We start from the raw sequence: 26,881 nt of genomic DNA on the forward strand, positions 1-26,881 counted from the left end.
ACAAACAAATGCATCAATGGATGCAATTATTATTTTATACAAATAAAATTGAGTTGAGTTGCTTTCAATAACTTCATTTAAAAAAAAAAAAAAATCAAAACTTTCAGCTTCAATGCTGACGTTTGACATGTTGAAGACAAGAGAAGCAGCTAACATCTGCTCTGCCGCACCCGCAGGCGGACGCTCAACCAACACAAGCATAAACACAAAATTTGCGCCACATTTCACACCTGTTGCAAACTAGACCACTTCTGTCACTCCGGTTCGCATAACAGTTGCTTAAGAAAGAGCATGTGGTGCATCTGTGTGATGAAAAAAGCCAATTTAGCGGTACGACAGCTGTTGCTGGGAATAGAAATTAGACATTAAATGGAAAATTTGCCAGAAAGCAAATGACATCAAAACGTTTCAAATTCAAATTAGCCAGCAAACATGCAGCAGTAGAGAGATAAAGTGGAGTTAAATAGCAATCACAAAGTTCGCCATCCTAAAGCGGACGAAATACAGCAATCGTGCAATAAGGCAGCAATTGTGACAAATTAGCCAGCACACTTGAGAAGTAAGTCAGCATACATGAAAAATAAGTCAGCAAATACCCAACGTGAAACAAAAGGCAGCACATCCTCCTAACTTTGATCAGTGTCTCCCCCTTGTGGTGCTTGACTCTTCTGCACCCTTCCTGTCTTCAATGGTTATGTCCATGCACCGCCACATAGATACTAGACTGCCCCCTATAGGCGCGGAGTACTGAAAAAATGCATTCACCGCCGATGCGCTGATGTCTGTCATCATCATTGCTGCCATTCTATCATCATGAGCTCCACGGCGCCACCTGCAGCTCGCTCACCAGCAAGATAGGAACTGCACTTCCTTCCTTCCTGTCCTCGCACTCACCGCCACTGGTGGCCCCGATGTCCCTCCGCAAACCACAAAACATCACCGCAGACATGGAGGGGATCAGCTGCCGTGTCCACAGCCACACAGAGACACTCGCACACTGCTGGGAGAGTGAAAAGGAAGAGCGCGGACAGAGAGAAAGAGAGAGAGGGAAATATAGCGAGAGAGGAAGGAAGGAAAGGAGAGAGAGAGGAAGGGAGAGAGTAGGAGAGAGCGATGTGGACCGCTGAGCGCTTGGGGAGCCAAGTGCTGATGATCAAAGATGACTGGCGCTTACGTTACTACTGCTCTAAACCCCCGAGAGAGAGCGAGAGAGAGAGAGAGAGAGAGAGAGAGAGAGAGAGAGAGAGCGGTAAAGATGTCAGCATTGAAGGAGGTGAAGATGCAACAAGACGCAAGGATGAGAGGATGTAAGGAGGTTAGGAGATGAGGATGGAAGACAGGAAGGAGATGAGGATACAAAGTTGTGCGCATGAAAGGATGCAAGGGGGTAAGGAGGTGACAATGCAAGACACAACAATGAGAGGAAAAGACGAGAGGATGCAAGGTGTTGAGGATGAAAGGATGCAAGAATGCAAGGTTGTGAGCATGAAAGGAGGTGAGGATGCGAGAAGCAAGGAGAAGAGGATGTAAGGAGGTTGGGAGATGAGGATGGAAGAAAGGAAGGAGAGGAGGACAGAAAGTTGTGAGGATGAAAGGATGCAAGGATGCAGCCCTCAGTTAACTTTTGACGTTGACCTTTCAGCTCAACAAGATCATCTTTCAGCACTTATGTGCAAGGGAAGCCACAACTGTAGCTTGAGCTATTTCTAGTAGTAGCATTAATATAGCAGCAAGTCTTAACACAGGCACGTAGCCATATTTGAAAGCATATACAAACACTGACGTGCGTGCGTGCGTGTGTGCGTGCGCGTGCGTGCGTTGTCAGTAATAAGGCTGCTTCTTATTTACGCTCTGTCTCTCGCGCGCTCTCAGTGTTTTGGTCAGTTGTTTTTGGAGCTCGCTCGCTCGCTCGCCCGCCTCTGCCTGACCTACTTTTCTCTTCCTAAAAAAAAAAAAAAAAAGAAATAAATAAAAAATAAAAAGTTCATTCTGCATCTTTGCATCAGCATCACTTGGCTGGCATCCTGTCTGACTCACGCAAACGTGCCCGCAGCTGCTTTTCCCGCTTCCTTCATACGTGCCGCAACAGCCAACAAGACAGACGAAATTAGCCAGCAAACATGCCACATTAGCCGCAAAAGGTGAAATTAGCCCGCAAATGTGTGAAGTTAGCCAGCAAACTTGCAAAGTTAGCCAACGAGATTTAGGAAATTAGCTAAAAAATGTGACATTGGTCAGAAAACATGTTGATTTAGCCGGTATCAATTAGCCCACAATTGTGAAATTTGCCAGCAAAACTTGAAAAATTTGCCCGAAAACCTAAAATTAGCCAGCAAATGTGAAATTAGCCAGTAAATAATACACTTGCCAACAAACATCTACCTGCATGAAAATAAACAGGCAAACGGGAAAAATTAACCAGCAAATTTGTGAAGCAGGGCAGCAGCAAACCTGAGATTTTAACCCGCAAACATGACAAATTAGCCAACAAATGAGAAATTAGTCACCAAATGTGGAATTGGCCAGCTTGATTAGAATAAATACATGAGAGAAAAAAAAAAGTCATTTCACTTTGATCATGACACTTGTGTTGTATGTGCGTGCGTGTATGCAAGCGTTAAAGCCCAGAGGGAGGCAGAGGAGGATGGAGTGAAATTAAGCACTCGAGAATGACTCATGTCAGCGCACTCGTACAAACACAAACACACACACGTATATACACACACGTTACATGCATGTATACAGACACACACGTGGTGGTCCGAGGTGGTGGTCTTATCTCAGTCTTCCTCCTTCTGAGGGATTCGAGTGCAAATGAATCCGCATTGGGAGGATTACGGCTAAGAACTTTGAAGTGGCGAATGACAGCCTCCCTGCCGTGGGGGCGTGCACACCTGACTGACGAAGATCAAGTCGAGGATGCTGCGTCCGCAAAGCAAACCTGATCCTTTAGCCAACAAATGTGAAGTTAGCCTGCAAACATGTGACGCCAGGCAACAAACGTAACTTTAGCTGGCAAACAGAAAACTGGCGACGGGAACACATGACGTTAGCCAGCAAATGTGGAATCAGACAGCACACGTGAGAAATTAGCCCGCAGGCAAACAAAGTCGCGCAATTAGCCAGCAAATGTGACATTAGCCAGCAAACATTCAAAGTCGACAGCAAACGAGCATAAGACAACGAACATGAGAAATTACCCAGCCACCGTGATGACAAAAATCTGAAAAGAAAAATGTGTCCAGCAGCATGTAACACTCGGCAACAAACATGTCTTTAGCTAGCAAACATGGAATTAGCTAAACTGACATGTGAAATTAGCCCATAAACATGAGAAATTAGCCTGCAAACACATGGCAAGAGACAACAAACGTGATTTAGCCAGCAAATGCGTCATTAGCAAAACATCCATCCATTTTCTGAATCACTTATCCAAACATGAAATTATTAAACAAATATATACAACATGACAGACAGCAAAATGTGACAGCAGGCAATAACCATGTGACTTTAGCAGTAAATCTAAAATATGCCAGCAAACATTTGAAAGTAGTCAGCAAACATGTACAATTAGCCAGCAGACATTACAAATTAGAAACCAGACCAGAAATTGTTACGCGTTAAGACAGCAAATGTGGCCTTTTAGGCAGAAAATATGTAATGAGGCAGAAAACATGGCACCAAACACGTGAAATTAGCCAGCTAACCTGCTTAGCCAGGTAACGTGGATTTAGCCAGCAAATAGCTGAAATTTGCCGGAAAACCGATGCCATTAGCCAGCAAACATGTTTGATTAGCATCACATTCGGTGGCAAACTTGGACTTAGCCAACAATGCAAACGTTGGGAAGCAGGGACAAGAAAAGTCAAGAAAACAAAGTACAAGAAAGAAGTCGCAAACAAACACAAGTGACGACGTAACGAGCTATACGGACTTTTTTATTTAAAACAAGTCTTTCATTCAAAAATGAATTTTTGCATTTTTAATTCTTCTTATCTCTCTTTAACTCCTGTCTGCCTCGGCCTCCATTTTGTTTCCCTCTGGTGGCCACCGGTATAAATAGGCCTCTTCCTAACGCGCTAATTAATCTCTCGTGACAAAAATCAAAGGAGGTGCATCTGCATTAGTGAGGGGAAGGCGGCAAAGGCTCACGAAGGGGCGGGATGCAGACAGGAAACAACAAAAGGTCGGATGAGTGTGACGGAATGCGCCGCTTTGGTTTCAGAAATACTTACAAATCAACAGGATTCTTGCTTTGATGTGAAATACTACATTAGCTAGCAAACATGTGGCGTTAGCCAATGAGCATGAGAAATTAGCCAGCAAACACAGTTTGAGTTAGCACCATCAGACTTGGTTAACATGCCAATCATGAGTGAAGCCACAAAAAAGTCCCAAGAAGCCATGCCTCAAAAGACAAAGGAAGTCTTTCTTTTCACCATTTTCGGCTCAGTTATGCCCAACAAGATTTCAAAAAGAAAACCCCATAGTCAGTTTTATGTCTATCATAGAGTAGACCCACAAAAAAAGTCTTCAAAAGCCATGACTGATAAGACTCAGGAATGCTGCCATTTTGGTTCAAAAGGAGCTATTTAAGGTTCAACGGGGTCAGTTGTACCCAAGTGCATTTAAAAAAAACAGTATTCATCCCCCAAAGACAGTAACTGAAATTTGACAGGCATGTCTACCATAAGTAGACCCACAAAAAGGTCCCAGGAAGCCAGGCCTGAAAAGACACAGGAAGTCTGTCATTTTGGTTCCAATTCGTCATTTTACACTCACTTGGCACAGCTGTACCGTACTGAATTTTGAAAAATTTTTAAAATCCACTCAGCAAAATAAAATTTGGTTGTCACATCTATATTAAGTCGACTAAAATCTCAGGAAACCAAACCTGAAAAGACACAGGAAGTCTGTCAATTTGATTTTCCATTTCAGACTCGCTTGGCACAGTTGTAGCATAGCGGTGTCGTAATCACGAGTGGTCCCAGCGCGCCCCGAAAGGCGGCGCTTTGTCCCCGTTTCCCTCCCTTTGCTTGCCGTCTCCAGGCTTGACTTCAAAGCCGGAGATCCCCAAATCCATAAATAAATCATCAGAAGGGGCCGACGGCAGCCCAAGTCTCGCGCACACACACGCCGACAAGCACCGACGCAAAGAGTCGCTCGATCTGTCACGACCGCAATGAAATCAAAATAAAACATTTTTTTTAGCTTTTATAAAACATGAAAATAGATGGGGAAAACGCAACTCAAGTTAAGATCATCTTGAACACAAAACCTTTCAGAAGAACAAACAAGTGACGGCCCGTCGCCATGGAAACCCGAATCAGGAAAAACGTTCAAAAGACTGAACAGACGCTCAACTTCAATATTTAAGCAAAATGAACACTTCCGGGGAGAAATGATGAATTTTGCGGAAAGTTATCATCCTCGGGAAAACATGCGGACGCCACCGAACACGGAAGCTAAACATTTTTTTTTTTTTTTTTTAAAGTTGCAGGTAAGGATGAAGTGAGGAGTTTCACCTTTCTGCAGGAGGAGCCGTCTCTTCAAGATGGCCTGAAGAAAAAGCATGGTCGCCACTGGCCACCTCGCCGCCGCCGCCTGACGGGATTCGCCCGATGTGGAGCGCAGGAGGAAGAGGAGCCAAGCTCAACTTCTGTCTGCGGCACTCGCTCGCTCGCTCGCTCACTTCCTCGCTCGCTCACTTCCTCGCTCGCTCGCCCCCAAACGCTGACTGCTCAGCTGCGTAATCAACTTCATTTTATTATTATTTTATCGGCGGCGGCACACGCGCATTTATTATTCCGGTTTGTTCTCCGTCTCTGAGACGACTTTTCTTTGTCATTGCACCATCTTCCCCTCTTCTGATTATGCACAAAAAAAGTTGCGGCTCAACGCCTTCGGGACTTTTGATGCCCCAGTTTTTTTTTTTTTCTCCCCCGTCTTCTTTTTGCGGCACTTCCCCGTGTCTGGTGGGCCCACATGGGGAGCGGCAGGTGATGAAAGTGCACCAAAAGATGAAAGCTGGCACACGCTGGGAGCGGCGAGGTGAGCGGCCTGCCAAATGACAACACTTGCTCGTCACGCGCGACCAGAGGAACAAAAACGTCAACTGCTGCTGGTTGGCATGCGACACAAGTAGCAACGTGGGCCGTACCGTTGTGGAATCGGCGCTGGAGATGCGCAAGGCCTTCTGACCGGGGCTGTTCGACGACACTTCTTTCGGCCGATACCAGTACTCACTCCAGGGTACTCGCTGATACCGATTTCCAATACCACTAGTACTTGGATACGTAACGTTTCAGTTCAGTGAGCCGCCTTGTGATCACAAGTATATCATTGTTTACCCTTTCTTGGAACGCGATATATTCAATCAACCAATCCATTCATCCATAGACACCATATCCAGAATTTAGTGTTCCTCGCCCCCCCCCAAAAAACTGCCAAGATGAGCTACGAGCACACAGCAAACAAACATTGGTTGATTTATTTGTTTACCGCGTTGTACCGATATATACGTTTCCTGTGATCCCGGCTCGGATCACAGGATTTAATTTTAGGCGTAGTGCGGCGAGGGGGACAGCGAACGAGAATATAACTCGTCTTCCTCCTCCACACTGTCAAAGCGGGAGGGTGACACTTTTAAGCCCCCCCCCCCAAAAAAACCAAGTGGGAGTTTGTTTTATTTTCTCCCGTCAGAGTGGCGGTGGTGCGGGTGACGTGGAGGTGAAAATAAAAGTGCAGTCACCAGGCTTCTTCTCTCGTTCCACATCTGAAGCGAGTGACGAAAAAAAAAAAATGTCCCGAAAAAAAAAAAAAAAAAAGACCCAGAAAGAAGTTTCCAAGTCAGGAATAAAAATGGGGAGAAAAAAACGTTTTCATGCATCCGAGACATAAGTAGAAATGTGTGACACAGTCTGATGGGGAAGAAAATGGTGGCGTCAGATGATGCTCCTCTCAGGCTCAGCGATCGTCAGTCAACTTTTTCATCTCACGTTTGCTTTCTTGGCTCGTCAAAAAGCAAAGTCGCTTGCCCAGAGTGCGCAAGGTGAAAAGTTAAAAAAAAAAAAAAAAAACATAGAAATTGCATGTCATCATCATCATCGCAATGTGTGGAGAAAAATGTACAAAGATTTGTATAAACAAAAAAAAAATCCCCAAAAGGTAGGTGAAAATGTCTGTCAAAAATGTATAGTATGCCTCAAATATTGGGAGATTGCACCCGATTGTTGGTGAAAAATCCTCATAAATTGGTGGAAAAAGTGTGTACCACTTTTGAAGTTCATGTCCCAAACTTGGAGATAGCGGTACTGGTGAAAAATCTTCAGAGGTTCGTGAAAATATTGGTAGGGGAAAAAAAAATGTAATTCCCAAATGTTGGTGAAAAATACCTAATAGTTGTTGCTGTCATAAATCCTGCAAAATCTTTGAAAAATAGAAAAGACTATGACTCATATTTCTGGAGATGATGTCCCAAAATTTGTGTAGGGGAAAAAAAAGCACACAAATTGGTCAAAAAAATCTCCCAAAAGTTGATGAGAAAAAGCATTGGAATTTTTTTTTTTTTTTTAATGACCAAAATTGGTGAAAAATGCCCACAGGTTGGTGAAAACCTAAAAATTGGTTTCAAAACAACACCCAAAAGTCGGAGAAAACTAAAAGATTTTTATTTGAATCCTCATAATCAGTGAAAAGAATTCTCTGAATTGCCGGTGAAAAAAAAATCCATTCCAAAAATTTGATTTAAAAAGTTCACAGAAATTTGTGAAACCCTCCAAAATGTGATGAAAAATCCCTGTTTTTAGAAAAAGTTGCTGCAATGAAATATTCTCAAAGGTTAGTGAAAATTTCCCCAGAGTTGGTAGAAATGTCATTAAAAAATAAATAAATAAACAGAACTCCCTGATTTTTGGGATGATTTTGGTGATTTTCAGTTTCCTGTTTGAGTTCCACTGATACGCCTCTCCAGCAGAACCTTTTGTAAACAAAGGCCGAATTGTGTATTTGAGTCCATCTTGTTTGCGATCAATGCTACGTTGGCATGTGCCGCTCCTCATCCGTCACGAAAGCAAAGAGAGCGTTTTATTGTTGAGGAAGCATGAGTGCAGGGCCCGCTAATGCTAGCAAACGCTGACTCGTCGGCTAGCGCAGCATCGTTAGCGGGTCACTTCCATAAGTCACTGCGACATACTGCAAAACGAGCACACTATTAGCAGCGGCTAGCCGGCGACATTCGTCTGGCTCGCGCAATCACGCACACGCACGCGCACGCTAGAGTTAATGAAGCAGGCTCATTATTTTCAGGCACACAAAAAAAAGAAAAATGGTCCAGAAATATTTTGTGGAGGAGGAATAAAAAAACTATATCAAATATTAAACACATGCAGTGGAGTTCATTTAAAGAGAAAGGCTACCTCATCTTTCAAAATCATCATCAGGGTTTTTGCTGCTACTGGAAAGTGTGTTCTTGTGAGAAACCGACTCCTTTCGGATGCTGCAAATTGATTTTGTCCTCCACGCCGACACAAACGGGGAAACAGTTCAGGCGCAAGTGCAATGAGGTCACGTCGGGGTAGAGCTGGAGTGAATAAAGCAAGACTTTGAACACGAGGAAGGGCAATGAGTTGTCGGAGAACGGGAATATGTTCAGCCTCCATCGTTTTCCATCCAACCTTAACCAGTTGACCTTCACCTCAATCAGTTCAAACACAACCTGAATCTCTTCCCATAGAAGCGCCAAGACTGTACTCTGTATTTGTACTTGTGCTTGAGTGGCCGTCAAGCAGCTGCACTTTGGCAGCGATGGATAAAAGGACACTTTTTTTTTCCGCCTCCCATTCTTTTGAATTCATTCTTCAATTGAAATTTAAAAAAAAAAAATTAAAAAAATTCTTAAGAGTCCTATCTAAAGCTAGTTGGCGGGGGTCATTTCATTTTTGGTTATCACAAAAGCCTGCCATTTGAACAGGGGTGTGTAGACAGTTTACATCCGCTGTAGCTTTATTAATAGTTGTGTATCAGGCGATTGTGTTAACAGAAATAAATATGTGAGTGAAATACATTCTATTGTTTTCTTCCAAACTCATTCACTGCCAGCCATTTTCAGACCCTCTTTTATTCTAAGGTGTTGAAATAAGATTGGAAAAAAAAAAAAAAAAAAAATCAATTCCTGGGATTGAATGAGTGGACTATGAAAAGACATATAAATTCGTTTTTGGTAGCGAATGAGTTAATTGCATAAATAATTTGGTCAAGGGCCCCTTTTTTTTCCGGGCGTAAGCAGCCGCCCTCACCAATGTGCCTGGTACAGCATGTTTGGTGGCAGTTGTTGACTTTTGATGTAAAAGTCCAACTATTTGCCATCACAATGCTTGTGTGAAGCGCCACCAAGCTGTTTTCACACCACGACGCACGTCTTTGTCAAGAGATTTGACGTCTGAATGAGGGCGCAGTGACATGGAAGCGGCTCTTAGCGAGGGCGCAGTAAGCGCGCTAAGCGCGGCGCCTTCCTGACGGAAGCGACCACGCAGGCGAATCGGCTCCCTTTGAAGTGCTTTTCGTCGTCCCCGCACACAAAAGACGGCGTCGGCGGCTTAACACGTGACCCAAAAATCCCGTCGCGCGTCTTTGACAGGAGCTTCAATGACTCCCACGCGACGCTCGTAATTTCACCATTTGCATAATTATTCTGGAGACAGCACTTGAATTCCAGAAATCTCATCATCATCATCATCATCATCGGTGTAATAACATGATTATTACTGGACACTTTTTTTCTTCTGTTCTCATTGCGAATCATTTTTGAAAAATGTAATCATCTCTAAATGAAAGGACATTAGCAGTTAGTGTCATTATTTGTAAAACATGATTATGGCTCCAAATTGAATTTGACGGCTTCAAGCAGAAAATGACAAAATCGCCTTTTAAGTGATTGGCTTGCCTTTCAACTTTTCAACAAACGTTTCACTTCTACAGCTGAAGTCAGTTGACCCTCCCTAAGTTGTTTAACAAAAAAAAAAAAAATTAAAATCAATTCATTAAAATGAGCAAAAATGTGAATTATAATCTATTTTTTCCAGTAAATAGCTATAAGTATATAAGAGTGTTAACATGTAAACATACAACCAGTACAATCCAAACCAATGCAGCATTACAATACATTTAGTTTAAAAAATGCAATCAAATAAAGTGAAAAATGTCAAAATTTACATGAACAAAATCGAATGACCAAAATATTTATAGTGTAGATGACTGCGACTATTGTTGTATGCGTCGCTGCTCCCTGCGTTAGCAGTTGTTTGAAGGTTTATTTATTCATGAAGTACTGTGTCGATGCTAATTTCCGTTAGCCCGCCTACGGCATTTGGCATTATGTGTTAGCATTAAGCTAATGGGCTTTGGTTAGGCTAAGTGATACAGTTTGAGTGAACATTTTGCTTCAACGGGAGTGACAAACATCTTGCAGCAAGCACACTTGGCTTCTAGAAGCCGGTGGCGTTTTTGTCTGTCTCTCTTTGCTCCTCCTTCCTTCATTTGTGTGTTTTTTGTCATCATTCATTATGAAAATGTGTCTCGCTCCTCAACCGTCGCTCACCTTCCGCCCCTAATGAGCGGCGTGTGCTCCCAATGTGTCACAAATCTACCATGACGGGATAAAACATTCATCAAAGACGCGCGCGCACACATGCGCACACACACGAGCACGCACGGACTCATCTGATGAAAAGAAATTTAACTTCCTCCCTGGAAATAAAAAAAAGTTTGTGCAATGGAAATTTCACCGGAGCAGACTGGCTGCTCACAGTGCGAGCAGGTAATAATGTCTTGGGGAAGCAGAATGTGTTTTAAACTACGTTGTTTTGAATTTTTGTTGTTGTTGTAATCATTTTGATTTGACTTGTATTTTTTGACTGTACTGTCAACAGTTGCCACAAACAGTGAAAATCTCCAAGTAATTGACGCCCACCTAAAAAAGCAGTTTGCAATTGCCTACAGATGCCACAAGATGGCAGCAAAACAATATTCCGTCACTGACCTGTAACAAACAATCATGTCCATTCTTTTCATTTTTATTTTTGACAGCGACATTTTTTTTCAACGATATAAAGCTATGTTCAGACAAAATGAAGCTCCTGTCCTCACTTTAAAAGTCTTCCTTGGAAAGTCACCACAAGATGGCGTCGAATCAATGGAATGATCGCCAGCCATCGCCACTGGCACGGGACTAACAAACCTGTTTTAAAAGAATTAAAATCGAACTACATTTGATAAACAAAACTCAAAAAACTAAATAAAACGAACGAACAAACCAAAACTATTGCAACAAAGAATAATCTGGTCACAAGCTAGCCAATGTTAGGCTACTGTACATCTCGCTAAACAACCGAATAGTCACCACAATGTCACAGAACATAACCGCTATCTAGCCAATGTTTGGCTACGTCTAGCTAAAAAAAACGGATAGAAAGACAAAAAAAAAATCATCATAAATAAGGACTGGTCACCAGTTGGCCCCAAGCCTTGCTTTGGTGTGGCTAGGCTAGCTTCATACCGATTAGCGATACTGACTAAAAAAAAAAGGGCTATGACGAAAGCGGCTTTTTGCTAAACGTGCCATTTTCAGCTGTCAGCTTGTAAACGCGGTCCCGCTGACTGCGGACGCTCGTCAGGAGTTAATTGGCACTGGTGGAAGTTGAGTCGCGAATGGTCGCCTCATTAAGGTGAGTGACGCCAATGACCCGAGGACCGCTTCCACCTGAAAACCACCTGGGAGCTCGTTAATGCCGCCGCTGCACTTTAGTAGGCCAACTTGCGGACAAGTCAGAAAAACTGCTGCAGCTCACCTGGGCCCAGCCGTGGCAAGTAACTAAGTACAAGTACTCACTTGCTTACTCTGCTTACAGTATTATGAAAATCCCATGGCAGCATAACGACTACTGGGAGTAGAATTTCAGACATTCACACATTCCCTCCTCTGGAATCACTTTACATTGGTGCCTTGACATACGATTTAACCGACTGACGTTTTTCAAGACACGAACAGTCGTTCAGATGAATTTTTTTTTGCTTGGACTTGTGAGCAAAAATGTACGATTCAAGCGCTATTTGTACACGTTAGCTATTTAAAACAACCACATTGAAATGTCCTTCCCTTTGGAACGACCTTCCATTAAATGTTAGGCAAGCCCCCTCTCTGTCCATTTTTAAAACCCGTTTGAAGACACATTTCTACTCTTTGGCTTTTGATCCGACGCGAGACTGACAGTTTTCTGCTGTTTTACGGTCTCTACTGTATACGTAATTTGTGTTTTAATTTTTTGATTCCACTTGTTACATTATTGCTATTTTGTTAGTGTAATGTAAAGTGCTTTGTTACAGCTGTAGCTGTAATAAAGTTGTATTGAATAGAAAGTCGGTTTAGCTTAATGCTGACACACAATGCAAACCCTCATAGACAGGCTAACAAAACTAGCATCTGTGTTGCGGCGTTAACCTATAACCCTTCAAAGCGGAAGTCAAGTCAAAATTGTTCTTTACAAAAATAGGTTCTATGCTGCCCGGCCAGTCTAAACGCGGCATTCTGATGAATATTGTGTTTATCACATGTGAACGAAGCAGCGAAATCCAGCCATTTTTTTTTTATCCACCTTAGGAGGTGGCCATTTCCTGTCAAAGGAAACACAGTCACATATTATTGTTAAGAAGATTTTCAACTTGACTTTCCCCTTCAAGCAGCAGAAATGTCAACGCAAACGGAAGCGCATATGTAGACCGGCAATACAACAATAGTGAAAGAATGACTAACATTCCTGCCGTGTGTCACTACATTCATATTACCGCAAGGAGCAGAACAATGATTGTTGAATTGAAGCAAAAAACGTGGCAAAAAAAGAGGTTTCATTTTTCACGATATAAATATCCCTACCGTGATTGGGGAGGAGGGATCCATTTAGTGGTTTTGGTGCTGTACTTGGATCGATTTCTCAGTTTTCGAAACGTGCCTAGCGTATCTATTTCTAAAGTCAAAACAGGTTGAATGCAAGGGTTAAGTGGAGAGTGTGAGTACTTTTGCCACTTTTGCAGAGTCCTTTTGCGCCCAACATGGAACGATTAACTCAGCGTGAACGGCACGTCGGCCTCACAGCGGTGGCCGCTTTGTGCGGGACGTCGCGGTGCAAAGTCGGGCAGACGCGCAAAAGAAAAGCTCAGCTACAGAGTAGGAGAGCGCAAGTGCCGGCAGGCAAGAAGAAGTCAGCCCGCTGCCGACGAGTTCCAGCTCGGGATCCTTTTGTTATGGACGGAGCTCCGCTCTGGCTAATTGGCGACCAAAACGTTTGATCCGCTCACACTTGCACCTGAAGTCTTGTCCGAGCAACAGGAAGAATGAACCAACACCACGCGAGAAATTGAAATTGAAAAAAAAAAAAAAAACAAACAACTAAGAATGTGGGGGTGCAAGCCCTTCCATTTAAAGTTGATTTCCAGTTTTCACAATGTGCGGATTGCCAAAACACCTCAAATCCGGGTTCGAACGATAAGGGTAGTAATGTTGAAAAAAGAAAGTGCATCCAATTGGTCTTTTGCAATCTTGATGTTGCACGCACGCACGTACGTAACAGCCCAAATCCCAATTTGGAACCTGGACAAATGACTTCAAATTCCAACCTGGAACTGTGACTTTTCATGCCCAGCTGACTTCCAGTATCAACCATCCATGAACCGCGGATCATTGTATGACTTGACCTGTCTCTCAAAAGTGATTGCAAATCTTTCCGGAACAGACCACATGCCAAAATCCCAATTTGGAAACTGGTGGAATTCTTGACATTCGTCCTCGTGAGGCTTTTCTAAGCAAGGTTCTTCATTCATGGACTGCCGAAACAATGAGAATGCTGGATTGGGACATTTTCGGATTTGGTGGCGGGATGCAGGTGGGAACGTTGGGAAGATCCCCCCCCCCCATCGATGACAATAAATTCACCTCTGAATGACCTTGCGTTTCAAAGTGACTGGATTTCACAGCTTAACCATCCACAGAACAACACAGCAGCCAAAGTCCCAAACTGGCAACTTCCCGAATGACTTCAGTTGCGTCCGTCCTCATTCAAAGGTTATTTCCACTGTCCACAAGCATGCGTACGTTCAAGTTAAATTCTTGCCCAATTGGCTTTCTGTTCAAATGTTTTTTCTCATCCAAGGGCTGCCCCCCAAAAGACAGAAAATTCCAAGCTGGAGAATTTTCCATGTCGTAGAAGAATGTGGGCGTTACTTTCTGAAAGATTACCGTGAAGAACGTGTGGCTAAAGGCTAATCTTCATCCCGTCCTTTCAAAACTTATGACCAATCTTAACAATTCACCAAATGCATTGACATTTCTCCGCAGATTCCCAAAATAAGAAAACATACCCTCCATAATTCAAAGGCACTTAGCCATGGAAAAAAGATGACTACTTTTAATTGTCATGAATATTCAATGCTGTTGATAGCGTCTCAAGTTTGGTGCATTTAACAAGAAAGATGAAATAAATGCTGGTTAAAAAACAACAAACAAGAATGTAAAGTGTTTAACAAGCTTATGCAGTGTGATCTTTTTGCATCAATTACGCCAGCCTTCGATTAAAAGATTGATTTTTCTGCAAAAGCAGGTTCCATCGCTGCAAACGGCCAAAATGTGTTGGACGTTTGTCTACGGATGCAGCGAGAAATGACCAAACTCGAAAAGCAGACTTTGTGGCCATGGCTTCTTGGCAATTTTTGCGGCTCTCCTCATGTTAGACGTGACATTTTTTTTCTCAAATCTGGGTGGGCACAATTGAGCCTAAAATGGTGGCTTTGGACCAAAATGGCTGACTTCTTTTATGGCTTCTTGAAATTTTTCGGGTGGATCCACTCAGCACAGACATGCCTACCAAATTCCATGTCACAAAATCAAACTGGCTATGGGGACTGAATTCCCGAAAGATTCTGTCTTCTTTTTTTTTTTTTTTTGTCAATGTCAAATCCCTCAAAAATAATGAGAAAGTACAGAAGTACAAATAAAGTATTGTGAGACACACGCACGCACACACGTGAGGTCAGCACAAAAAGCCTCAAGCTGCACACCCACACACACACTGACATTGTGCAGATACGCTCTCTCACACACACACACACACACACACACACACACACGAGTGACGTTCACACAAGCTAACAACGCACACTAGGGCTGCGCGATTATGAAAAAAATATGAATCACGATTACTTGGATAATAATTGAAATCCCAATTATTCAAACGATCATGACGTTTTTTGGTACAAAACAAGAAAATGTTTAAATGTAAAAAATATAAATACTACAAATATTTTTTTGGAAACACTAATTAGGTAAGTTCCTTTTGGACCAAATAAAATTTGTATAATTAGCTATTATACTTTTTTTTTTTTAAAGTTGCACATGTATAAATTCAAGTATGATTTCCTTGTGTAGCCAGTGCATTGGATATAAACGCATATTAATCATCGTTTTTTTACGACGGTGCCAATTTTGTAATCGTGTAGTGTAATAATCGCAATTGTCATTGAATTTCGATTCATTGCACGGCCCGAACGCACACACACCTACATACATACAGAGGGAAGATGCAAACTTTGCATCAAACACAACTGATACATTTACAACACACACAAACGCAAACTAATGTGCGCACACGCGCGCACGCATATTAACATTGCAGGGCCACCTGAACGTGCACACTCGCCCACACTTTTTAAAGGGGCATGCACATTTGAGGATGCAAACTTTGCATAAAACACACCTGATGCTTTCCCAATAAACACAGTCACAGACGCACACCATGTTACACACACGCGCACGCACGCACGCACGCACACACACTGTACCCTTGCTTTGTGGCCTGATGACCCCCAAGCGGCACTTGAGTGACACTGAGAACATCCTGCCTTCTTCCCTCGTCTCCTTCTTCAGTGCGACATTGCGCGAGGAGCTCAGCGGACAAGTCACATGGCCGAAGGAGCGAGCCAGAGATTCCAGCATCCTTCCACCGCTTCCCTCCCTTCCCTCCCTCCCTCCTTTCTCCTCCCTCTCTCGATGTCTCTCTCTCACTCACTCACTCGCTCGCTCGCTGGCTGGCGCGTGTGGGAAGCGGCGTGCAATGAAGCCGCCGCCCCCTCCTCCGTGTCGTCACGCGTGGCCTCCCCCGTGCAGGGTGCGCCCAGTTACGATAGCTTGTCGTAACCGTGGCAACAACGGCAACAAAAGGTCCGAGTCAGAAAACACGATGCAAACTTTTTTTCCCCCTCAATCTTCAACTTTTCCACAGCCGGCAATGTACAGGGGGAGAAATTGTACCGAGTAAAAGCAAGGAATGCAGGACGCAAGGTCTTTGCACGGGCACGGCGGCTGCTGGAGTCGTTCGGCCCCTCGCCGAATATTCGCCACTGGCTCAGCTTATTCAACTGTTGGAACATTTTAGGGGTATCTCGCTTTGTGAAAAACAGGCCTTTGACTTTTGGGGCGTTTTCAGATTTTGAGCCCTTTGACCTTTGAGCCATTTGAATTTTAGGGCCTTTGCCTTTTGGGTATGTTTGTCGTCTCACCTTGAAGCTTTTGGAGACTTTTGGAGAAATTTGAGCCTCTTGCGGAATTGGACCTCTTAATTGTTTGACTTTGAGGTTGTCTTTATGTTTGAGCTCATTGGCTTTTGAAGCATTTGCGCGTTGAAATGTTTGGCTTTTGGGCCACTGGAATTTGGATTGGAAGTCGAATGCTACGCTAGCTTGCTAGCAAGACAAAAGCATCGAGTGGAGGTGGGAGCGCGTGGCAACATGAACGCCAAAGCAAGCTAACGAGCTAACCGGCTAACATCTGACGAAACACTGAAGAAAGAAGAAGAAAGGTGACCCGACCTACCGAAGCAATCTCCGGTTAGCTTGCAAATATCGGCCCTTCAGTGGCTGTGAGCATTCAAGTGTTCGGATCTTTTGACTATGCTGTTATGTTATTCATGATATATTTTTTCTATAACAATGAATAACTTTATGGACCGACCACATATTATAGTACATTCTGGAGTATTATAGAGAAATGTCAAAAAGCATTAGAAAACGAGGCGTAACTTTTAGGTAGCATAGCTTAACCACAATATTGTGGAGTGAAATATATTTGCTTGTTTTTGGCAGCCAGCCAGTGATGCTAAGCTAACAATGAAATCCAAAACTCGCAGTGCGGCGCGACTAAGTACAAAAAAAAAGACGTCATTTGGGAAACAAGTCGCAATAAATGCGGGAAAAAGTAAGGAGGAGCCGAGCATGAGAGTGGGGCACTTTCATAAATCATCGGAGCGCCACCGCGCTCCACTGGGATTAGCCAAGATGGCCGTGCGGCGCGGCACGTGAAGCAGCACGCTGAGTGGCTTGCCGTTTGGGCCGCTTGACTTTGGAGGGGTTGAAATGCTGACGTGTTTGACGATCGAGCTGCTCAAATTGCCAAAATATTTGACTGCTTGACTTTTGCGGTGGCAGAATTTGGGACTGTTTGACTGATGAGGTGTTGATGTTTTTTTTAGCCATTTAGCCTTTTGGGCCATTCAGGTCCATTGTTTGTCTATATTATGAGTCCGTGAGCTAGCGAGCAGTCCATGTTTTGGGTGATGAAAATCATTATCCATGTATCACCCCGAAAGTTGAAATTCCTGATGTGAAAGGTGAGCGAAGTGTTGGTGAAATGTGTCCTCTGCCCCCTCCAACGCCCGATTGACTGACACGCTGCGCTGCGCTGCGCTGCGCTAGTGTGACGCCCACGCTTGGAGGTGAACGCCATCATCCACTTGTTCGTCTTCCTCGTCTGCGCGAGGAGCGGAAAGGAAATTGACAATTTGCCGAGGCCCCGGCGAGTCGCAATCGCGCCGGCGAGCGAATGTGGCCATCAAGCAGCCCATCCGCATGCTGATCATCGTGACGAATATGCGAGGACTCAAATGGACTTGGGAAAGAGCCACTTCAAACAGACGGCGCACTCAGGCTGAGCAGGAACAATTACAGTATATTAGGGATGGGACGAGAGACAAAAATCCCACGAGACGAGACGTCTCACCGGATCCAGTCCGCGAGAACGAGACGAGACGGGATTTTTGCTGAATTTCGAATACAACAAAAAAAAAAACCCTAATGTTATTTTTTCAGTTTTCAAAATGTTTTTTTTTTATCGATCAGACTGCAAGCAAACGAATCATCTCGCTCTAAAGTGCAAAGGTAAACAGGGGCTACATGCTCTCAAATATTGCTGCAATAACAGCTGAGATCTTTCCTCTTATTCAATACTTTGACAAAATAAAAATGGTTTTCTTTTTAAAGTGCTACTTTTCAAACGCTACTTCAAAAACAGTTGCAGCTGAGATTGCCAACAAACTGGGACCATCTAACGATCGTCTAAACTTTCAGGGTCATGCTCTTTTTCAGAAATACAAGCATGTCCACATTGTCAGGGTCCAACTGTGCTCGTGGGGCAGTAACGATTCCACCTGCTGCGGAAAATGGAAAGGTACGCTTTTGCAATAGCGAGTGAAGGACATCGGGATCGGTTTTGTCCCCGCCCTGTCGGTGGGCAGCAGCTGACGACGGGAAGAGTGGCTCGGCTCCGTCTGTCGAGTTCAACTCGTTTCTCGCTCGAGAGCGGAACGTCACCGCGTCCGCGTCAAGATTTCTGCAAGCCGTGGCAGTTCGGGGCTCCTCGGAGCCGCAGATAGGGCACCGCGCTGCTCTAGATCGCGGGCCGTCGTGTTTACGTCCAGAATTTGTTTGTGCGCGGGCAGTTGGAGCTGTCTTTGTTTCCACGTCAAAAGTGCTGCTGCTGCTGCTGCTGCTGCTGCTGTTGCGCATCGGTGATAAAAAGAAAGCATACGCTCCACACGTCTGAACAAAGATGAGACGCGGCCAACTTTGGGCCAGCCGCACTAGTTCATTGCCTGCCCGATTGAATGTGTGGCTCCAAGCCCGCCTCCTCACGCATCGCCACGTCCACGTTGCGAGCGTCGTCGGTCACTGCGACTCCGTGATTTGTTCCCAAAAGAAAATAGATCTCGTGCTGTGCAGGGACCAGAAATCTCGTGGCGCTCTAATCCCCGCGAGATCTCATAGCACGTATTTTATAACGTATTGGTTTTTGCTGGCCTTGATGGCTGGCCGCAAACCACCACTTTTGTCTGTGAAGGTGCGGGGTGGAGTTCGAGTCAGGTTTGATGCTTGGAAGTCAGATGCTAAATTTAGCTCCTCAATCCCGCTTCTTTTGCACCACTCGCTCATCTTCGCACCTCGAATGACGGTTGTGCCCTCCTTCCTTCCTTCCCTCCCTTCCTTCCTTCCTTCCTTCCTTCCTTCCTGGCCTCCCTCCTTGTCTCCTCCCCAACTCCCACAACTCTTGGAGCTGTGGCATGTGGGTGGAATCTGTCACTCAAAAAGCAAAAACCTCCATTGTTTTTGAGTAGAATTGATATTTTTTACTATAACCACATTTTCATGAGGCGGCTTTGATTTCTTTCCAGCTGTGCTGAGGTTTTAGAGCGAATGAGTCCATGTATCGATATATAATTAAGGGCTGTCAAATGTAAAGCGTTGACTACATGTGACATTTTTTAACACATTAAAAAAAGGTTTTGACTGAGTTGAGTTAAGTGAAAAATAATGTGTGCACTTTTCAAAGCCAAATTCAAATCCCGTATTAGTTGGACGCCTTCGGCGCATCGTTCAACAGTTGTATTTCGCAGGCAAAGAATCGTATTCAAGGATCAAAGAAAGCTGTTGGACCACTCTTTGCATCCAAATCTACTTTTACCGTTTTCCTCCACATTAATTCCAAGACTTGACTCAAGTAAAAACCCCTTGTGAACATGTTAATTCACTATTTGACTATAAAAACGTGACTTCGGTTTTGTTTTGTTATTGAACAGCCTTGATGCTGTGGTTTTTTTTCTTCTTCTTGATGACGCCTTGTGTTGTCGACATCTACATATAAATACAGTCGTTCAAGTAAATATCGGTTCCAAGCTTCGTAAAAAATTGTAGTTGAAAAATACGATTAATCGCGGTCAATTAGGGAAAATGTTGCGATTAACTAGTTTAAAAATGACATTTTAACCTCTTCACAGCACTTATGCACACACAATAGTTTCTCTTCTTGCATAGTTGTTTACCTTTAACCGCTGTGCATGAGTCTCGTCAAGAAGGCGATTGCTTATTGATTTTGACCACTGAACTGCAGTGCATTGGAACGCTTGGATCGGATCAAATCCAATCCCTTTCCCCCCCCCCCAACTCGAACTAGGTCTTTGTTTTCCCAAACAGCTTTGCGCAGCGCTTGGATTTTGCAATTGATTTGTTCGCTGCAGCATGTGTTTGTGTATGTGCGTCTCCTCATGTTCTTCAAAGGCAAAATGAATCGTACAAACATTAGATTGAAATCACTTTGATCCGACAAAGAGGTCAGAGACGGCCGGCGCGTGCGTGTGCGCGTGTGTGTGCACGTGCACGCGCGCACGCACAAAAGTGCAGCAAGTCAGCACAAAAATAAAGCAGACCTCAAACAAGCTCAGCGACGCAAACTTGGGAACCAGGAAGTGAACACTCGGCAGCGGCAGCCAAGAACAGAAGACGAAGATTCAAGCTAGCGATAAAGGCAAATTGATTCACGTTGTGGCCAATGCTCCAAACGATCATCAAACTTTGACTACCGGGCATCAATCTTAGAAAATGTGTCGAGGACGCCGGCTTCCCATTCTTCGGGCAACGTCGCAAAATATGAGCCCGAAGTGGCGGCTTCAAAGCAAAATGGCCGACTTTTTGTTCAATTTGGGCTGGCCGAGACTTTTTGGGGCACGCTCGACACGTCCGCCCAATTTCACGTTGATCGCCGAGACTGCTTTGAGGGGCTGATTTTTGTTTTTTTTCTCCAGCTCAGCTGGGGCCGCCGCTGAGTGCAAAACGACTCTTTCAACCGAAAACGGTTGACTTCCTGTTCAATTTAGGACGTGGGGCCTTGAGACTTTTTTGTTCGTCTTGGAACGCCAGCCATTTCCGTCCGTGTTGATTGATTAAACGGGTTACAGGGGCTGATTTTTCCCTAACTGAGTCTGAATGGATTGAGGGTGGACTTTGCGCACTCACCAGCCACGCAGAGGCCGAAGCGACACAGCTGGTCGCAGAAGGTGTCGGGGCTGCGCAGCGGCTGCCCCGCCGCCGCCGCGCTTCCTCGCTCGCTCCTCTTCTTCTTCCTCGGCGACATCCTCGTCACCATCTTCATCACCGGCTCCACTTTGTCCATCCTGACAGCCCAAACCCACGCCGCAACTTCTCCTCCGTCTCGTCTTTGGGGAGGAACTTTTGCTTCCTCGTCCCTCGTCTTCCTCGACACGCCGCCGCTTTCCTCCTCGTCCTCGGAGCTCGAATGAGGAGAGATGCGCGACTCAAGCTTTTGGCGGTTTGAGGGTTTGATGATGGGAGATACTTGGCAACCCATACCCTCCTCCCTAGGCATGTGCGTGTGCGCGTGTACCTCCACCCCCGCATCCAGCATCCTGAACTCTGTTTCCCCGCATAAGGAAAAAAAAAAAGTCAAGTCATGTTGTTCAGGGCGCTTGTACAGTAAATGTGCCTGCTGACAAAATGTGGCAAATGTCTCCTAGAAATCTTGGAGCCTCCTGGATTTTTTTTTCTTTTCATTCCTCCCTTGGCAGGCACATCTATCACAAGTACATCTACAAAAAAAATGTTTTGAGAAGCCACACCTTCAAAAAAAAAAAAAAAAAAAACAGGAAGTATGCCATTTGGCTGACCCTGGAAAATAATTGCAATAAAATTCGGGCCCTGAAGCAAGTTTCCTGCAGCAGCATAGAATTTGGTAGGTATGTCCCTCATGAGTACACCTACAAGAAAAAAAAAAAATCAAGAAATAATGGCTGATCAGAAATTGGAAAGAACAATTTTAAGATCATTTGCACCCAACCAGGTTTTGGTTTTTGAATTCAGTCCCTGAAGCCACTTTCATGTCGCAACTTGGAAATTTGGTCGGCATGTCTGCCATGAGTAGCGCCACAAATAAAAGAAAAAATTTGAATTAAAAAAAAAAAAAAATGTCAGAATTGCCGACGGAAGCCCGTTTAAAATTGGAGGCGGACCGGCTTAAAGACGGGTACTATTTTTTTCGGCCCAGCTCTGCTCTTTTCAGTTGACTCCTTGCAAGAACGAGGAGAGCGCACAGCGCGGTCGCGGCGCACAAGGACGAACGCTCGCCTGGCGCCTGCTGTGACACAAAAGTCCAAACATGCGGCCGACAATTGTTTAGAGTTCCACAATAAGGAGCCACATGCTGCGTCGCCGCCTGAGTCCGAACGCATGATGATCTGACCACACGCACACACACAAATGCAACAATACCACACCCGCGAAACACACTTACACGCACGCACGCGCGCGACCCGGGCGCACGTGCACACAAATGCAACACACAAACACACGTTCTACACACACACACACACACACACACGTGCGCAAAATGCATGTTTGAAGCATGCGTTGCCATGGTAACCGAGCAAATTGCGGACTGCGTCGGTGGCGTACAGAGGAAGTTAAATAGGTCACACACACACACACCCACTTATCTTTTTCTTTGGCTTGCTGTGGTGTGTTTCATGGGAATGTGTCCTGAGGATGCTGCAGACATCTGACAGCTTTCTATGAACCCCCTGCTACTAATTCATTAACACAGTGACCCGCGTGTGCGTGTGCGCGCGTGCGTGCGTGTATTAGGAGGAGGAGGAGGATACATAATGGCGTTGTTTGTTGTGCACCAGCATTGTGTAAAGTGATACGGAGAGGAGTGCGTGCGCGTGCGCGTGACAGCTAACACGGGGGCGAGTTATTCATGGCCGTCTTGTCTCTTTTTGCGTGCGCGTTTTTGTTCATTGTGTATTTTGGGCTGGAGGCTCCATGTCCCAAACAAGAGGATTTCAACCGCACGCGCGCGCGCGCGCACAGGCAGGCTTGTTGCAGTGCGTGGTGACGTGCGGTGAGCCTGTGGCGCCCTCTAGTGATGGTTTGAGTGAGCTCACATGCGATGACTCACCGAGACAAGCGGCAAACAACATTCGCACCACAAGTGTCCGGAGTCGGACTCACTTGTTAATCCATGAAATCGCGAGATTAGTTGCCGGAGGCCGTTGCCCACAAATTGCACACAATGATCATCGCCACGCCAAATGCCTTGGAAAGATAATTGGTTAGGACAAGCCAGCACGAAAGGTAACAAGATCATTGGGAACTTGGCTGACCAGGCCAGCAAGAAACCAACTAACCGACCCACCTGCAAGAGCGACTGACTGACTGACTCACCCGCTGGGTGACCAACTAACTGGTTAATTTACTCGATGACTGACTAACCAAGCAGCCAAACAAAAAACTGTCTAATAACCAACCAAGTGACTGACCGACTATTTAACAAACCAACTAGCAAACTACCTAAATAACAAAATAAGCAATTGATTGAACAACCAACTGACTGCGTGATTTTTGCAACCAACCAGTCTGACGACCAACCCAAAACCCAGTTGACCGACTAACCAACTAACTACTGAGTGAGTGAGTGGCTGACTGACCAAATAACCAATCAATATGTTTTTTAGGTAATACCACATATTGTACAACATTCAACTTTTCTTTTTTACGTTTTTTTTTTTTTTTGGTTTGCATGACGGATGACGGTTGCAGATGACAAAAACAAGGCAGAAAAAAAAAGATGGGCTATGAATGCAAAGTTTGAAGAATTGCATGCAGCGCAAGTACCCGCTGACAAATGTGCAGCACAAAGCCACTCAGTGACTTTATTAAATCGAGTCCCAACAGCGAGCAGGAAAACCATCGATTTTCAACATCTCGGCCTTCAAAATAAATGCGTCGCACGTGTGCTGCTTGGCTTTAGGCGCTAAGCCAGTACAGACGCTAACACGGACCGACCGGCTGCCATCTTGTTCTGCTTTACTCGGTTCACACTAACACACACACACACAGGCGCGCACACAGACGCGCGCATACAAAATTCCAGACGATGACATGTCGGTGGAGGCGTGATCAAAATATCCATTGAGAGAAAAAGACCCCAAAGCCTTCTCATTCCTGCCTTTCTTCTGAGTGTGTGAGCACACACGAGCATCTTGTTGCACACCAAAATCAATCGCATCATACTTGCATGGGCAAGGACAATACGGAAGAAAAGTCGACGATGAAGAAAACAAACAACGTTGCCACAATGCGGTGGAGAAAACGCATTCTCGCTTTATTTTCAACATTTGGGAACCGAGGCATCGGGGACTAAAAATCGGAATTCAAGCCAGGAAAAAAGTTGTCATCTTACAAAAGTTTCAATGTAAACAACGCAAAAAGTGACTGGAAAAAAAAAAAGATAGCTTATGAGATAAAGATGTTGGGCTGTTTTTTTTTTGGACTCAAGGCACATTCCTATGAGATGTAGTTATACTATGAGAATGAAGGAATCATGTTTAGATTTGCTGGGACTCTAAAAGCTCTCCTTTTAGGAGCGAGGAGACATTGACGGGACAAAATGGCAGCTCGTTGTCGTCCGACGTCTTCGATGATGAAGACGAAGAGCGTTATTACAGAAAAATACCTGCATCGGCACACACACACGCACACATTGCACCGCTAACAAGTCCAAAAAATCGGCTTGTATTAACATCAAGCCAAACGACGACGGCATACAATTTACGCCGATTATGATACGATCGCATTCACTTCCAATACGATGCAGTGTGACGCACTTCCAGTCTGAAACGATACCCAACGATTATTTCACTCAAACGTATCGGAGTGTCGCGCGCACCGGCGCCTCAATAAACGGTAAGGTTGAAATTCGGAGTTGGAAATAACTTGAAGCTGCAGGAGGCCGCGCCGTAGCCTGGCCAACGTGCAGGGGGGTAAGTAATAAGTGTGAACGAGCAACGGATCAGGACAAAATTCACAAAGGTGATGTCCCGAGAAAAATAAGACAACCGCAAATACGCGACACGTCCAATCTAATAAACGTCAATTCCGATTCACTCCAGATGTGATTAGAAACAAGACCAGTCTGCAGCCCAAATACGATTCACTCCAATTAAAAGACGATTCGGTTGATGACTGATTGGATTGAGTCCAATTAGAATTGAGTTCCGCGACAGAAAAGTGTCAGTTTGAAAGAAGGTCAGATTGCAAATGTCATTGCTGTCAATGAAATTGCCGTGGCCACTCAGTCAATGGCTTCACTTCATGACACACACGCGCAGCCGCGCACGCACACACTTGGAATGAGTGATGGCTCAAGAAGTTGCAAATGGTTTAGAGCGTTGGACTAAAGAGGAACAAACAGCTCCGGCTTAGCGATTACGCCAATTCATCTCCCAGCGGGACTCGGTGATGTAAGACGCAGTAATGCGCGCGCGCGCACGCACGCTCACAAATGCGCAGTCACACTCTTTCGCTTGCTTTTTGCCGTAATGATGGAGTCGATCGGCTACTCGATGGGATTACGGCCGCTTGTGGGCGTCGCGCCGCAGAGCCGAGCGCTCAACGCGTCACCGCAAAAGACAAAACTCTTGCCTTCACCATATGAACTGCAATCGTTTCCGCTCACTGCGTCGCCGACTCTCTATCACATTTTATTACGTGGAATTATCCGGCGATCGATTTTCCACCTGGCTGACGTTGAAACGTTTCTGCAGACTCGCGTGGCAAGAGAAAACCAGGAGGGAAGATTGCGTAATTGCGGATGACTCAAAGTAGAGGTCAAGATGGTGACCCCAAGTGGACAAAAAGAATACCTGCGCCTCACATGCACATTTTTTTAGTGGTATTATGCGCTATATGTTGAGGAAACAAATAGCAAAAATCTGCATGTAATTGACACCCGCTGAAATCCTTTGGGGGGGGAAAAAAAAAAAATGTAAAGCCCCAAAATTCGTCCAAAAAAGCAGAGAAAATATTCAGTCGGCGAATAAATGTTGGACTGCAACTGAAACTGAGTTCAAATTATTCACAACTTGAAACTTATTAAAGCAACACTTTACTGTTCCTTAGCGCCTGTTTCCTGGGTTCTCACACACTACCAAAATGCTCTCACACTCACACACGCGGGACATTTTGATCATTTATACATGCAGCTGAAACACTCTCACACACTACTGAGCTGCGCTCACTCGCGCTACTGAAGCACTCGCACACACACTTCTGAAACACTTTAAAAACACACACACACACACTACTGAAATGCTCTCACACTACAGAAACTCTCACATGCACTCTTGAAATACTCTCACAAGGACTACTCAAAGGTCAATGAACGACTTACACACACTAGTGAAATGCTCTTACCCCAGTACTTTCTCACACATTTCATACAGCCTACTGAAAGATTCTCACACTCACTATTGAAATGCTCCCGCAAACACTATTGAAATGTTGCACACAGCACTTGGCTCACTCTATCCCAATGACGTCTTTATATGTCATTTCACAAATCTGGTCTGACAAAGTCTGGTACTGAATGAGTTCATTACTCTCACTCACTACTGAAATACTCCCTTACACACTACTGTAAGGCTCTCACAGAGTATTGAAATGCTCTCCTGCGCACTATTGAAACACTTTTACAACCACAACCGAAACGCTCTCACACACTATTGAAATGCTCTCAAACACACAAGGGCAATGCCATAATGCACACTGGTGAAATGCTCTCACGCGCACTCCGGTGTTTTAATATTCTCATAAACACTACTGGAACGCTCTCACGCACGCACTACGATTTCGAATACAGTACGATTGCCTGCAATCACCA

At 44.7% G+C, this 26,881-nt stretch overlaps 1 protein-coding gene across 14 annotated transcripts in view; it reads right to left on the minus strand.

Annotated features, from left to right (window-relative positions):
* The window catches only part of grip2b (glutamate receptor interacting protein 2b), a 56,015-nt gene that overhangs the window by 24,487 nt on the left and 4,647 nt on the right, over positions 1-26,881 (minus strand). For 2 of the 14 annotated variants that reach the window (XM_086040080.1, XM_086040079.1), the window contains one exon: positions 21,163-21,579. The exons of 4 other annotated variants lie outside the window; for them this stretch is intronic. In XM_086040080.1, coding sequence (XP_085896206.1) covers positions 21,163-21,571 — 409 coding nt within the window. In that variant the 5' untranslated portion in view covers positions 21,572-21,579. Of the gene's footprint in view, positions 1-847; positions 1,144-5,525; positions 5,675-15,885; positions 15,997-21,162; positions 21,580-26,881 lie in introns of those variants that run through there. 8 more of the 14 variants (XM_086040083.1, XM_086040081.1, XM_086040087.1 and 5 more) reach the window with 5 other exon arrangements.

This window comes from Filicampus tigris, chromosome 9, assembly GCF_054856515.1.
Source record: "Filicampus tigris isolate MCC_2025a chromosome 9, RoL_Ftig_1.0, whole genome shotgun sequence".
Taxonomy (NCBI): domain Eukaryota; kingdom Metazoa; phylum Chordata; class Actinopteri; order Syngnathiformes; family Syngnathidae; genus Filicampus; species Filicampus tigris.